The sequence below is a fragment of the Coregonus lavaretus genome (assembly GCF_964263955.1).
Source record: "Coregonus lavaretus genome assembly, chromosome: 4".
Lineage (NCBI taxonomy): Eukaryota > Metazoa > Chordata > Actinopteri > Salmoniformes > Salmonidae > Coregonus > Coregonus lavaretus.
This window is the reverse complement of record NC_139991.1, coordinates 29,543,722-29,558,395: the sequence shown is the minus strand read 5'-3', so window position 1 is coordinate 29,558,395 and position 14,674 is coordinate 29,543,722. Positions and strand designations below refer to the sequence as shown.

General features: G+C 43.6%; 1 protein-coding gene and 1 pseudogene across 2 annotated transcripts in view; one reads left to right on the top strand and one right to left on the bottom strand.

The window, feature by feature from the left end:
• LOC311127400 (chondroitin sulfate proteoglycan 4-like) overlaps positions 1 to 4,055 on the top strand; it is a 35,095-nt pseudogene extending 31,040 nt beyond the window's left edge. The window contains exon 16 of the transcript in view: positions 2,347 to 4,055. The product of the transcript in view is annotated as a chondroitin sulfate proteoglycan 4-like (transcript). The remainder of the gene's footprint in view (positions 1 to 2,346) is intronic.
• A 4,245-nt stretch (positions 4,056 to 8,300) lies between these two features.
• LOC311128286 (sorting nexin-18-like) lies at positions 8,301 to 13,412 on the bottom strand. The gene is made up of 2 exons (XM_084160368.1): positions 11,664 to 13,412; positions 8,301 to 10,070 (listed from the first exon to the last, which is right to left on the bottom strand). Exons 1-2 carry the CDS (start codon positions 13,144 to 13,146, stop codon positions 9,832 to 9,834), a joined length of 1,722 nt encoding a protein of 573 aa, XP_084016494.1. The 5' UTR covers positions 13,147 to 13,412; the 3' UTR covers positions 8,301 to 9,831.
• Positions 13,413 to 14,674: the final 1,262 nt, after the last annotated feature.

Below are 14,674 nucleotides of genomic sequence, written 5' to 3'. Positions count from 1 at the left end.
TCCCTCCAATGTTCCCTCTAATGCCTTCTGTCTGTACTGGGTCTGAAGTTCAAATGTATGCAGATGATACAGTGATATATGTGCATGCAAAGAGCAAACAACAAGCTGCACAAGAACTCACTACTGTAATGGTCCAGGTTACAAAGTGGCTCAGTGACTCGTGTTTGCATCTCAATGTGAAAAAAACTGTTTGCATGTTCTTCACAAAGAGGGCAACAGATGCTACTGAGCCAGAAGTCTATGTGTCAGGGGAGAAGCTCCAGGGGGTATCTGATTTTAAGTACCTTGGCATCATACTTGATTCCAACCTCTCTTTTAAAAAGCATGTGAAAAAGGTAATTCAAATAACCAAATTCAACCTAGCTAATTTCCGATTTATACGAAATTGTTTGACTACAGAGGTAGCAAAACTGTACTTCAAATCTATGATACTCCCCCACTTAACATACTGCTTGACTAGTTGGGCCCAAGCTTGCTGTACAACAGTAAGACCTATTCAGTCTGTCTACAAACAGGCTCTCAAAGTGCTTGATAGGAAGCCCAATAGCCATCATCACTGTCACATCCTTAGAAAGCATGAGCTCCTGAGTTGGGAAAATCTTGTGCAATACACCGATGCATGTCTTGTATTCAAGATCCTAAATGGCTTGGCTCCCCCTCCACTCAGTATTTTTGTTAAACAGAAAACCCAAACATATGGCAGCAGATCCACAAGGTCTGCCATGAGAGGTGACTGTGTAGTTCCCCTAAGGAAAAGCACCTTTAGTAAATCTGCTTTTTCTGTGAGAGCTTCCCATGTCTGGAATACACTGCCATCAGACACACACAACTGCACCACATATCACACTTTCACAAAATGCTTGAAGACATGGCTAAAGGTCAATCAGATCTGTGAACATGGTCCCTAGCTGTGTGTTGCCGCTTTCCATGTCTGTTGTCTGTAACTTGTGAGGTGTGGAAACATTTTGTTGCTTTTATGAATTTTGTCTTGCTGCTTTTTTTTCTATGTTGCTCGGTCTGTATGCTACGTCTTGCTTGTCCTATGTTGCTATGTCTGTATGCTATGTCTTGTTCTATGTTGTTATTGTCCATAGTGTAATTGTTTTTAATAACCTGCCCAGGGACTGCGGTTGAAAATTAGCCGGCTGGCTAAAACCGGCACTTTTACTGAAACGTTGATTAATGTGCACTGTCCCTGTAAAAATAAACTCAAACTCAAGCTGTGCGTGTGCGGTCGCGCAGCTCCCCCAGGACTGCGCGCAGAAGAAATACCATCCCGTGTAGACGCACAAGATTGAACTTTACTAGAGATTCACCCCGGTAGTTTACACTATCAATGTTTGTGATCGAATCAACATAATATTAGCTCCGTTAAATGCAACATACCAAAACAAATCTAACTATGCAAGACTTAGGCTGTGATTTTATTTTAGGCAGAGCGGATCAGAGGATGATTATTTTGCATTGAGCGGTCGAGTGTAGATGCGCTTGTTTTGAGATCAAAGCGCAGATCCACGTGTAGCCGCATGTGCACCTTGGTTGATATTCTTTGTTAGTTATGGAGTTATTAGCCCGGTTATAGCAAATTTCTGGATAGCAATGGTTGCTTCCTACAAGAGCACAAAACGTGTACATTTCTAGCCATCTTTGAAAAGCGAGTCAGGTAAATAGCTTTTTTATGTCTTAAAGGGGCAGTGTTGTATTTTTGAGACCGGCTTGAATAAGCTAAGAAGACAATAGGCAGAGAGTAGCATAGCCTACATTTTTTGTACGATTCTCTGTAATAACAATGGTATGGAATAATAATGCATTTTATTTTGTAAAGTGGTTTCTTGCATCACACAACAACATTTTCAGTCACCTACTTCTCCGTAGGACATTGATAAAAAGGTTAATGTCAAGCCCTGCATAGTGTTTTTTTAAAGTCCCATGGAATGTAGGCCTACATTGAACACCACACATGGCTGCTTCTATAGGCTGTATCATAGAATAGCTATTTCAATCTATTTCCATGTGAAAATGTCATGGGATGCATAAAACAAAGTGATGTTAGGCCACTCTGATAGGCCTACATTATAATCAAATAGCCACAGTAGCCTACTTGGCCACTGTTAAAACTGTAACTTAAAGCGTGTACAGCCTCAGTGTTCACAGTAAACGCGCGCCGGAAGTTGCACAGAATTTTCACAATGTTTAAGTTTCCACTCAGCAGACCTGAAATTTGCTCAGTGATGAAAAAAATGAGGGAACATTGTATACCTCCCTCCTTTTTTCTGTGAAGTGTGTTGCGACATGTCTGTGAAATGCACTTGAAATAAATTGTACATTTGTTGTGATTTGATTTAGGTGATCAGCAAACCCAACAATGGCTACCTGGCTCTGGCAGAGCACCTGAACGAGACAGTCTCTGCCTTCTCCCAGGCGGACATCAACGAAGGCAGGGTCCATTTCGTCCAGGACGGGGAGCCATCTTTAGGGGTGTTCTACTTCAGCATGACCGACGGGTTCCATCGACCTCTCTACAAGCTCTTCAACCACGGAGCTTGCCACGCTCAGCGGCAGCGAACCCGTCTTCCACATCCTGTCACCTCCCAAACATGGCAAGTTGGCTAAGGTGACCTTTGACCTCTCGGATGGATCCAATCACTCTGTGGAGAGCTTTACCTTCCGGGACGTGGTCCAGGGCAGGGTGGCCTTGTGGAGGCCCTGGGACACAGCAACAACACTGCCAATCAATCAAGATCTTTACTGTCCCAATTGGGAAATTTTGCCGACCACCACACAACAGAGGTCCATGTGTCCATGCTCAATGACTCTTTCAAGTTCCTTCTGTGGGCGGATAATGTCCAGCCAGTTGTGGGAAAGTTTCTGTTCACCATCGTGCCATATGACAAGAGTATAAACCTCACGACCAGGTCACCTGGGCACAATCAAACCACAGGCGACACAGGGACTACAATACACTCTGCTACCCACCCTCACACCACGAACTACAAGACCCACAACAAAAAGACCCTGCAGAAACAGTTCAAAGGAAACCAGACCCTCGGAGGTCACCCCATCCTCCCCACTGTCCCCAAGACCACCCATGGGAAACACGACCTCCACGGCCCCCACAGGAACACCCCAGTCTGGGTAGAGTCCCTGCCCCGGCCGGCCTCCGACCCCCTGCTGCTCATCCTGCCCTTCCTGGCCTGCTTGCTGCTCATCGTCATCCTGGTGGTATTGATCCTGGTGCTGAGGCACCACAGGGAGAAGAAGGCCTTATCCAGGGGACTCATCCAAGAGCTGACAGCTGCAGCTGGAGGCCCAGAGGGGAGCCCCGACCTGGGCTGGCCTGAGAGGAGCATCGGAGTCCCCTCCGTGGTGGTCACCCCACTGCTGGGCCCTAATAGTTGCCCCAGTAGCCCGGTTCTCAATGAGCTGCGAAGAGGAACGCCGGTTCCATGTGACCCTTGTCTTCTGCTCTGGGCGGTGGACGTTGTTCCTGATATGGTCCAGGCCCAGCACTGTCGAACTCCAACCACTCTGAGAGACAACTAGTACTGGGTCTAATTGATCTCCAACCCATTCCCATACCTTGAAAAAGAGATACTAACTAAACTTTATACTTTTGAGTAACTATTGAGTACTGTCAAACCCCCACACCTACTCTGAGAGACAATCAGTACTGGGTTTGATTGATCCCATACAGCTGAAACAGAGGTTTAACCTCAACTTGTACCCAATGTGACTATTGACTACTGACACATTCCACATTTAGATCTTTTTCAATGTTGCTGCTGACTGCTGGTTTGAAAGCTAACCAAACTCTTAGGACTCTTGTTCCCCAGGTGTTATTGTTGAGCCTGCATCAATGACTCATTTTGTGTGAATGGGTGCCATTTCTTATATGGAAAGTTTTTAATTGGTTCTACTATTCGCCCTTTGTTACAATGTTTTACTTATGGCAGCTCACTATTTTATACCTTTTTGACCAATTAGTGTTGAGCCAATATGTTTCATTATGTCTAATACCACTGGGTAAATGCAGACTTTAAAAAATCTGTCTCTATTTTCAGGCAACTAGCCTACACTGTTTCTTTCTGTATTTACAGTACCTGTTTGTAATCTGTTTTATGTAAAAGCAACAATGTTTTTGATCATCATATTCACATAATTAACAGCAAAACTAAAACCTGTGTTGCAGTTTGCAGTATGTAGTTAACATAGATTTGATTACATTACATATGTAGCAGTCAAGAAACAAAGCTTAATCAATTCAACCTGTCAGTGGTTAGAATACCACACCACAGGAATAGTGGTAGCAAGAGCCATATATACAGTACCAGTCAAAAGTTTGGACACACCTACTCATTCAAGGGTTTTTCTTTATTTTCACTATTTTTTACATTGTAGAATAATAGTGAAGACATCAAAACTATGAAATAATACATATGGAATCATGTAGTAACCAAAAAAGTGTTAAACAAATCAAAATATATTCTTCAAATAGCCACCCTTTGCCTTGATGACAGCTTTGCACAATCTTAGCATTCTCTCAACCAGCATCACCTGGAATGCTTTTCCAACAGTCTTGAAGGAGTTCCCACATATGCTGAGCACTTGTTGGCTGCTTTTCCTTCACTCTGCCGTCCGACTCATCCCAAACCATCTCAATTGGGTTGAGGTCGGGGGATTGTGGATGCCAGGTCAGCTGATGCAGCACTCCATCACTTTCCTTCTTGGTAAAATAGCCCTTACACCGCCTGGAGGTGTGTTGGGTCATTGTCCTGTTGAAAAACAAATGATAGTCCCACTAAGCCCAAACCAGATGAGATGGCATATTACTGCAGAATGCTGTGGTAGCCATGCTGGTTAAGTGTGCCTTGAATTCTAAATAAATCACAGACAGTGTCACCAGCAAAGCACCCCCACACCATAACACCTCCTCCTCCATGCTTTACGGTGAGAAATACACATGCAGAGATCATCCATTCACACACACCGCGTCTCACAAAGACACTGCGGTTGGAACCAAAAATCTCAAATTTGGACTCCAGACCAAAGGACAAATTTCCACGGTCTAATGTCCATCACTCGTGTTTCTTGGCCCAAGCAGGTATCTTCTTCTTATTGGTGTCTTTTAGTAGTGGTTTCTTCGCATCAATTCGACCATGAAGGCCTGACTCACACAGTCTCCTCTAAACAGTTGATGTTGAGATGTGTCTGTTACTTGAACTCTGTGAAGCATTTATTTGGGCTCAAGAAACTTTCAATGTTTTTGAAATTTTCCAGATTGACTGACCTTCATGTCTTAAAGTAATGATGGACTGTCATTTCTCTTTTCTTATTTGAGCTGTTCTTGCCATAATATGGACTTGTTTTTTTACCAAATAGGGCTATCTTCTGTATACCCCCCCCCCCTCCTCCTCCTCATATAATTCTAATGAAATTCAAATGAAATGGGCCTCCCGAGTGGCGCACTGGTCTAAGGCACTGCATGGTCGCGGTCGGCTGCGACAGAGCCTGGATTCGAACCAGGATCTCTAGTGGCACAGTTAGCACTGCGATGCAGTGCCTTAGACCACTGCGCCACTCAGGAGTACGAAACAGGAACAGGATACCACAGGATACCACAAAAAGGGGGTAAAATATACAAAAAGCTTGCATTAATCTCATTGTCATTTCATAAATTCTGCATGTATTGCAAAATACACAGATATCCTATACATTATATACGTAAGGCCTTATACACTATTTATACAAAAGTTTGTGGACACCCCTTCACATGAGTGGATTTGTCTATTTCAGCCACACCCGTTGCTGACAGGTGTATAAAATCGAGCAAACAGCGTTGCAATCTCCATAGACAAACATTGGCAATAGAATGGCCTTACTGAAGAGCTCAGTGACTTTCAATGTGGCACCGTCATAAGATGCCACCTTTCCAACCGGTCAGTTCGTCAAATTTCTGCCCTGCTAGAGCTGCCCCGGTCAACTGTAAGTGCAAGTGCTGTTATTGTGAAGTGGATACATCTAGGAGCAATGAAGTGTTAGGCCATACACTAGAGTGCTGAAGTGCGTAAAAATCGTCTGTCCTCGGTTGCAACACTCACTACTGAGTTCCAAACTGCCCCTGGAAGCAATGTCAGCACAATAACTGTTCGTTTCCATGGCCGAGCAGCCGCACACAAACCTAAGATCACCATGTGCAATGCCAAGTGTCGGCTGGAGTGGTGTAAAGCTCATCGCCATTGGACTATGGAGCAGTGGAAACGCGTTCTCTGGGGTGATGAATCACGTTTCACCATCTGGCAGTCCGGTGGACTAATCTGGGTTTGGCGGATGCCAGGAAAACGTTACCTGCCCCAATGCATAGTGTCAACTGTAATGTTTGGTGGAGGAGGAATAATGGTCTGAAGCTGTTTTTCATGGTTCATAGTTCCAGTGAAGGGAAATCTTAACGCTACAGCATACAATGACATTCTAGACGTTTATGTGCTTCCAACTTTGGGGGAGGCCCTTTCCTGTTTCAGCATGACAATGCCCCCATGCATCGGTAGTAAGCGAGGTCCATACAGAAATGGTTTGTCGAGATCGGTGTGGAAGAACTTGACTGGCCTGCACAGAGCCCTGACCTCAACCCCATCGAACACCTTTGGTATGAATTGGACCGCCGACTGCGAGCCAGGCCTAATCGCCCAACATCAGTGCCCGACCTCACTAATGCTCTTGTGGCTGAATGGAAGCAAGTCCCCGCAGCAATGCCTTCCCAGAAGAGTGGAGGCTGTTATAGCAGCAAAGGGGGGACCAACTCCATATTAATTCCCATGATTTTGGAATGAGATGGTCGACGAGCAGGTGTCCACATACCTTTGGTCATGTAGTGTAGGTTGTATTGATGTTTTATCCTTTGCGTGTCGTTTTTTTGTAACTTGTGCCAGCCCAATCTTGCAGACCTTTAAACATCTTAAATGAGTAGCCTATGTTTGTCTGGACTGACCTTTTTAGTTTCCTTAAAGACTGTAGTACAGCTTTTGTTTCTTTATATCCTTCCATTAAGTGCTACACTTTTCCACCAGACCAGTTCATAGGGGCGACGTGGGGTTGACTGGGGAAGAGTGAGGTACACACAAGGGGGGAGGGTATGATTTCACATACACACACTCTGTTAAAGGAGAACTCAACAAGATTTAAGAATGATTCAAAAGTAACATTCTCAAACATTGCAATATGCTTCTGATTACTATCAGAAAGGACATCAGGCCCATTTTTGGACAGTTAGAAATATGTTTTAAATCAAGTTCTAACAGGCTTAGTCTGTTTCCAGAGAGAGGGCCCCTGCCAGTGGAAATAAAATGGCCACTTTTGTTCTTGGTAATGAATGGACTCATGCTTCTTTGTGAGCATGAACAGTAACTTCAAAAAGGTGTCGCCACAAAACAGTCTTCAATGATTGTGGTCTGTGGACATCAAATAAACAGCAAGTTCGGCTCTCATTAATAATTAGACAGGGGTGTGATGGTAGCGGAAATCATTCCAACTGTATAGAGAGACAATGTGTTTGACATTGATGCCATTGCAGTTTGGCTGCACAGTTCCGAAGACTGCTATAATAGTCTGAATTTCACATTCAGAAACACCCTTCCAGGAGTTGTGAAGATCTGGTGCGTTGCACAGACGGACTGAAATGTAGTCGATCCCAAACATGCAGTCCTTCTGAGAGAGAGGAGCAGCCAGTCTGTGTAGGAATGAGTAATGACTGAATCAGCTGGTTGTGCTGTGCTTTGAACTTTGCTCTGAGAGAGAGTGAGTGAGTATGACCAAAAGCTGTTTGGCCTATGCTTTTCCTGACTAACTTAACCCACGCAGATAATGTTTGTGAATGTGAACTTCCATGAGGACAAACTTGAATAGGGATCTGGATGATTAATGTTTCCCTCTAACTTCAAAAACTTTATGTGCATGTCCTACGATTATCAGGACATGGGCAGTGCTTGATTTGGGCTGGAGCTGTCCGGAGCGCCGTCCCAGCACCTCTATAAAACAAAGTAGCCTATCACCTGCCCAGATTCACACACAGAGAAAAGAAAACATTTTGATTAAAGCGGAATGAAGGTGGGATCTGCATTGAATAGCAATGGCTATTTGGCATTCATTTACTGATTCCACTTTGTTCATGTTTATTTGCCACTAGTGTGTGAATCTGTGCGTGACAGTAGGCTGTCAATTCGAGATTGTGCAGATTGAAAATGGGCCAGCCTGAATGCACATGATGCGCTGTTTCAAGTTGTCGAATGAGGGTTTGTAAAGTCATGAAAAGGCATGGACATTTATTTCATAATTTTTGTTAATGTAATTCATGAAAGCACACTTAAATATTATCAATCACTTAAAAATCGACATATCAGCCATCATCGGAATGACCCTTCAGTGCGTCTGTGTGTTGCAGTGCGAGTGGGCCAGAGAGAGAGTCATGGAAAATGTGTATGAACCCTTAAAATTATCAGAGGTCTCTATAGCATAGCATTTGTGAATTTCGGTGAACATAGTCTAATGAACCGACTTGGAAAAAGACAGATCCTGCACTTCTTCCATCCCAAGTCAAGCACTGGACCTGGGTGATCAAATACAGAAAACCCAGTTCAGCAATATAGCTGTGTGTTAACAACAACAAACCATTTACATCCCTTAAAGTGTTTCAAATGTAGCTTGACCCAGAGCTAGTGGAAAAGGAATCTAGTCTAAATAATGAACGCAGTGGAGGAGGAATAACTTGACCTATGGGGAGAGGACAAGAGATGGTGTCCTATATCAATAACAGTGGGCCTGGTAATACTACCCGAATTGCAGCCATGCTGTCCACTGAATGTAGACCGGGCAAACATGAGAAAAATGACTTTGTGTGATCAAGTGAATATACTGTGATAAAGGTCCCATCTACATGTATTAGGCGATGTGTGCTACCCCAGTCAACCTTGTAAAATAACTTACATACATTAGACTTATGGCTATCATCCAACAACTGTGTTTTGGGAGGATACCAATCAATGGTCCTTCAATCGTCAAATTCACATACAGTCCGTGTGTAGGAGGAAGGATTTCATTTCAAAATTGTCCTTCGACATCAGGGAATCCCACAGAGACATAATTTACAGTATTATTCTGGCTGAGTTCTTTGTGCCTCCCTCCTCCCTCTCCGTTGGGAACAATAAGAAGGAACGGAAAATCAGGCGTTCTGTTCTCCTCCAGTGTTCTAGAATCTGCAAGCTTGTTCCTGGCACAGAGCTCTCTGGGAGGTCTCAAATAATGAGGTTCAGAAACTACAACAGGATATTGAAATACCAATCCCCCTTGGTTGGCCTCTCTATGATCTCACACACACACACACACACAAAGAGACATGTTACTCATATTTGCCAAGAGACTGAAATTATGTTATATTTGTTCAGAGAAAAAGGCAAATGAGGGGGATTCAATGCAACAGGTTAAACATGTCTTGATTGCAATTCTATACAGTTTCCTTATTGAAGACATTCTACTAATTTCTGAAGTAACACTTATTGTATGTGATGATTTAACATATCCTGTCATGCTAGACTAAATTATCAAGTTTTGTGGACAACAACACTGTCAATGAAGGAGTATCTTCAGTATCTTTCTCCCCCATTTCCCATCTGTCACTGCATCACCTGCAAAGATCCACTCACTTCCGACTGTAGAATGGATGAATAATCTTGTCATGGAAAACTGAACAAGTCATTCAAGTGCCCTCTCTCTTCCGGGCACTTTATTTATCACCCCCCCCCCCCCCCTGCTCTCTGTATCCACCCTCCTTTTTTCGGGGCCTTATATTATATCTTCTTCGTACTTCTGCAGTGCCTCCTCTAACTTCCCAGTGATCTTCTGGAAGAAGCCGATCTGCTGCTGGAGGTGGTGTTGCATCTGGCTCTTGAAATCACGTACGCGCGTGCGGTGGAAGTGCTGGATCTCAGCCAGCGTGGCGCAGGAAATGATGTTACAACGCTCGTTGATGGTTGATCCCTCCCCTTCCTGTTTCTGGCACTCCTTCACTTTGGTCAGGGCACCTGAGGAGAGAGGTGGAGGAGAGGGAGAGGGGAAAAAGATGGGTGGGAAAGGGGTCATGGAAAGGGTTTGAGAGAAGGGTATCAAAAGTATTCCTATTAGTGGTGAAAAGGAAAAAGGCTATCTTTAGTCGTGCAAACTCTAGTTGAATCCTAAATCTGCCTTTTTGAAAAGTTTTAACATGACGCAGAAAAAGGAGTTGACCATGGATTCGTACCATTTGCTCTCTGGCCATAGAGTAGTAGACTGAAGCCAATGCTCTGTGGTCCCACTCACACAGAGTTAAAATTGTCTAACTCAAAGCAGTCGGTCTGATTTACAGCTTATTGCTCTGTGGAGTATTCAGGCTAAGAGGTTCTCCAAGGCCACAAACACTGAACAACCTTTTTCTAAGTGAATAGCTAAGAACAGCAATAATTTTACAAGTTGTAATGAGACATGAACCACAAAAGTGTTACTGTGAAGTACACATACTTGAGCTCTGAATGTGTAAATGGAAGATAAGACTTCGCCGCTGCTTTACTGAATAACCTTCACTACAGCCATTAGAATACACCCTTATCTAGGGAATATAAATACAACACACGTCACACACGCACACACCCACACAAACTTGGATTAATAAATATACTCATGATATGAAATTAACTTGGACTTTGTTCTTTTCAGAGCTGTGATTACAGAACCAGTGCCAGTGGTAAGAAGTTTCTCCAGGCAATACTGTGGAGCAGCTCCCCAGATCCCCACCCTTGGAGAGGAAAATAATTTAATCCTGAGGCTGCTTCCATTCTGCATTCCAACATTCCCAGGGCAACGCCGGACAAGGGGCCCCGGAATATCCTCCTCCTCATTCTATTCAGATGTAGGATAACCTAACCTTCAATGTCTCAATTGAACTTGGACTGCATAGCATGTAACAAACAGTGCCCCATATTTATGTACCTACTGTGTGATAAATCAAAGTGACAAATCAGAGAATGTTGTGTTACTTGGTCAAATGAGAATGAGAGAGTTCTGTTGAGCCATGTTTCCTTCCTCGAAGACTAGGCCTATCTGCAGTATCTTTGAGCCCTGCAATGTGATTGTAGGCTCCTTTGGCTGAGTTCTATTCAAATGGTTACTTCAGCATTTGGCAGATGTCAGAGGTTTATGTGCCAAAGTCCCAACCTCTGATCTCACTCTCGAGTGGGTGTGAGACAAAATTTGTGCAAGGACAGCGAATGAAATATCATACCCTTCCAGTCATGTTCGAGTGCATTACTCAACAGCAAAAACTGTAACAGCAAACTTTTGCCAGCGAGCACAAAAGTTTAACATAATACAAAACATGTGTGCATCATGTTACACGAACTGAAGTAACATTCAAAACACAAAGGATTTTGATGCAAGGGATTTCATGGAAAGCCAAGGCAACCTTCATTTTTTGTTCATCATTAACATAACATCTGCATGACATGAACCCTGAGGTTAGTGACCAAAGAAATTAAATACTAATGAGGGTGCAGCCAAATGGCCATGGTCAGAGGGGCTTTGACCAGTCTATAAACTCTATTTCTATGGCAGAGACCAGAGACAGTTGTGACACCATACCGTACCTTTCTGAACATGTATGATATCAGGGTAGTTGGCCAGGTGTCCCTTGTACAGGTCCAGCAGGTCCGATATGGGGTCCAAATCCTGTCTGGGCTGCTCAGCAAAGTAGTCTCCTATAGCCTCGTAGGCCTCTCCTGTGAATGCTATGGCACGGTTCAGCCCTACAGAATAGGCCTGTTGGTCCATCTCAAAGGCTTGACCAAGCAGTTTGAAGGACTGGCCCACTTTCTGATACTCTTTCTTAAAGCCGGTGATCTGCTTCCTGGCAAACTCGTTGATGGTAGCGTTGACTACCAGACAGTTCTCATCCATCTTCTTGGTGAAGGCTTTGAAACTGTCTATTTTGCTCTCTACCTCCTGTAGGTCCAGTGGAACGGCCGGGGTGGAGATGGTCAGGAAGAAGTTAGCTCCAGTCAACTCATCCTTCTCTGCCTTTCTCTTGCCTGTCTTCCACGTCTTCTCGTCTGTGCTGGGGCAGGTGAGGAAATGCTGGAAGACATCACACCTGGCCAGGACAGGATGGCTCGTCATGTGGTTCATCCACCATATTAAACCTTTTCTGCGTTTGGAGACAAAGTCCTGTTCGAAGCGCCCCGTGGCCTGTTTCTCAGGCAGATGGGGGACTGATATGACAGGGAATCGTTCGACTAGGCGGGCATAGAGCCAATCAAAGTGCTTGTACCTTCTATTCACCTGGCTCTGGGTATGGGAGGGAGTCAGTCTGTATGACATGTAACTCTTCATGCCTTTGAATTTAGTCTGTTTGGTGGGGTCATCGATGGAGCAGGTGAATGGGTATGGGTCTTCTTGCCACTCTGGCCCATATTGGCCCATGACAACACAGATATTGTCCCCGTCCTTGACGAAGGCAGCCGCCTCGCCCAACACAAAAGCCTCTCCGCCTGATTTCACAAAGGTTGAGAACCTGTTGAGGTTTTTTCCCACTGTGGCTGAACTTTTGGCTTGGGCACTGCAGCGTCTCTCAGGCAACGTGGTAGTGACCGTGTATGCTGTGGAACTAGTTCCATCATTGTCATGTATCGTTCCAGATTCATCCGCCACAGTCGAGCTGTCATCCCAGTCATCATCCCAGTCATCATCACTACCTTGACTGGTCTGGTAACTGTGGTGCTGTGGAGTTTGCACAGGATAAGCAGAGTGGGTGGGGTTAGGAACGTTCATGTTCTCAGCACGAGAGTGGGACTGGAAATGGTATGATGAATCATATCCACTTGATGGGGAGTGGGGTTGATCATGATCTGCCGACATGACATTGTTGTTGGACGATATGTCAGATGATTCATTTTTTAGAATCTCCACATATGAGGCTGGAAAAAGACCCGTCTCCCCTCTGCTGTTAGCTCCCTCTAGCCATCCTTCGATATCTTGTTCGCTGTACAAAGTAACAACTTCGTTCTCAGTAATCGATATCTCTCCTGGATTTTCGGAACTAAAGTCGTACAAGGCTCTCGCTCTAAATGCCATAGTTTATAACAAAAAACAGTACTGATATTAATTAGTCATGCGAGCGAGCCATGGGATCACCGTATCACTTTGTATTCATCACCAACCTCTTTAGTTTTAGTTCTTTGCAATGGGGCTGTAGAATGTCGTCCGAAAATAAGTTTCAAGTTGTAAAGCATGCGCTTGTAGTCTGTAAATTCATGCGTAAAAGGCAAAGAACAATGTCTTATTTTTCTTCATGAATTGGTAGGAGGGAGAAAGTCCTACTCCAGATGCTTCATACTCGTAACAGGACTAGTCCTCACACGTAATAAGCCTGAATAATCGAGGGTGGAGCTAGTTCTAGGTTACATTCAACCTGGTTTTAATGTCTATGCATTCAACAGGCAACACAGCAGCAGTCACCAACAAGTTTGGTCAAGTGGCCATATTGTTGCCTTATTGTTACAATGTTGCAATATTGTTATAACGTCATTATAAGTATTATTACTGCACTATGCATGTAACGTGCATTAGGATTTTCACAAAATAAACGTAACCATTTCATGCTACTGGATTCCGTCTGTTTTACTATTTTGAGAAGTTTGGGGCATTTGCAACATCTGGTGTAGCCTCTATCCAACGGGATTTCAACGTCCCCAAAATTTTTATATCATTCAAATTAACCAAGAATAATCTAAACCTGAAATTATACCACGACGGTGTGATAATGCCACATAGGTATGTGAAGTGTGGCCTAACATTGATTGTTTCTCTGTTATCTGTGCTATGTTATCCCATAAGGTAAACCTCGTATTCATTGTTATATATATTGTGTATTTTCATTAGGCTACAATGCAGTGTTGTAAAGTATTTAAGTAAAATACTTTAAAATCAAATCAAATGTATTCATAAAGTCATTTTTACATCAGCAGATGTCACAAAGTGCTTATACAGAAACCCAGCCTAAAACCCCAAAAAACAAGCAATGCAGATGTAGAAGCATGGTGGCTAGGAAACACTCCCTAGAAAGGCAGGAACCTAGGAAGAAACCTAGAGAGGAACCAGGCTCTGAGGTGTACTACTTAAGTCGTTTTGGGGGGTATCTGTACTTTTCTTTACTATTTATATTTTTGACGACTTTTACTCCACTACATTCCTGAAGAAAATAATGTACGTTTTACTCCATACATTTTCCCTGACACCCAAAAGTACTCATTACATTTTGAATAGTTAGCAGGACAGGAAAATGGTCCAATTCACGCACTTATCAAGAGAACATCCCTGGTCATCCCTACTGCCTCTGATCTGGCAGACTTACTAAACACAATTGCTTCATTTGTAAATTATACTGAACAAAATTATAAACGCAACATGTAAAGATCCCAGAAATTTTCCATATGCACAAAAAGCTTAATTCTCAAAAATGTTGCACACACATTTGTTTACATCCCTGTTAGTAAGCATTTATCCTTTGCCAAGATAATCCATCCACCTGACAGGTGTGGCATATCAAGAAGCTGATTAAACAGCATGATCATTACACAGGTGCACCTTGTACTGGGGACAA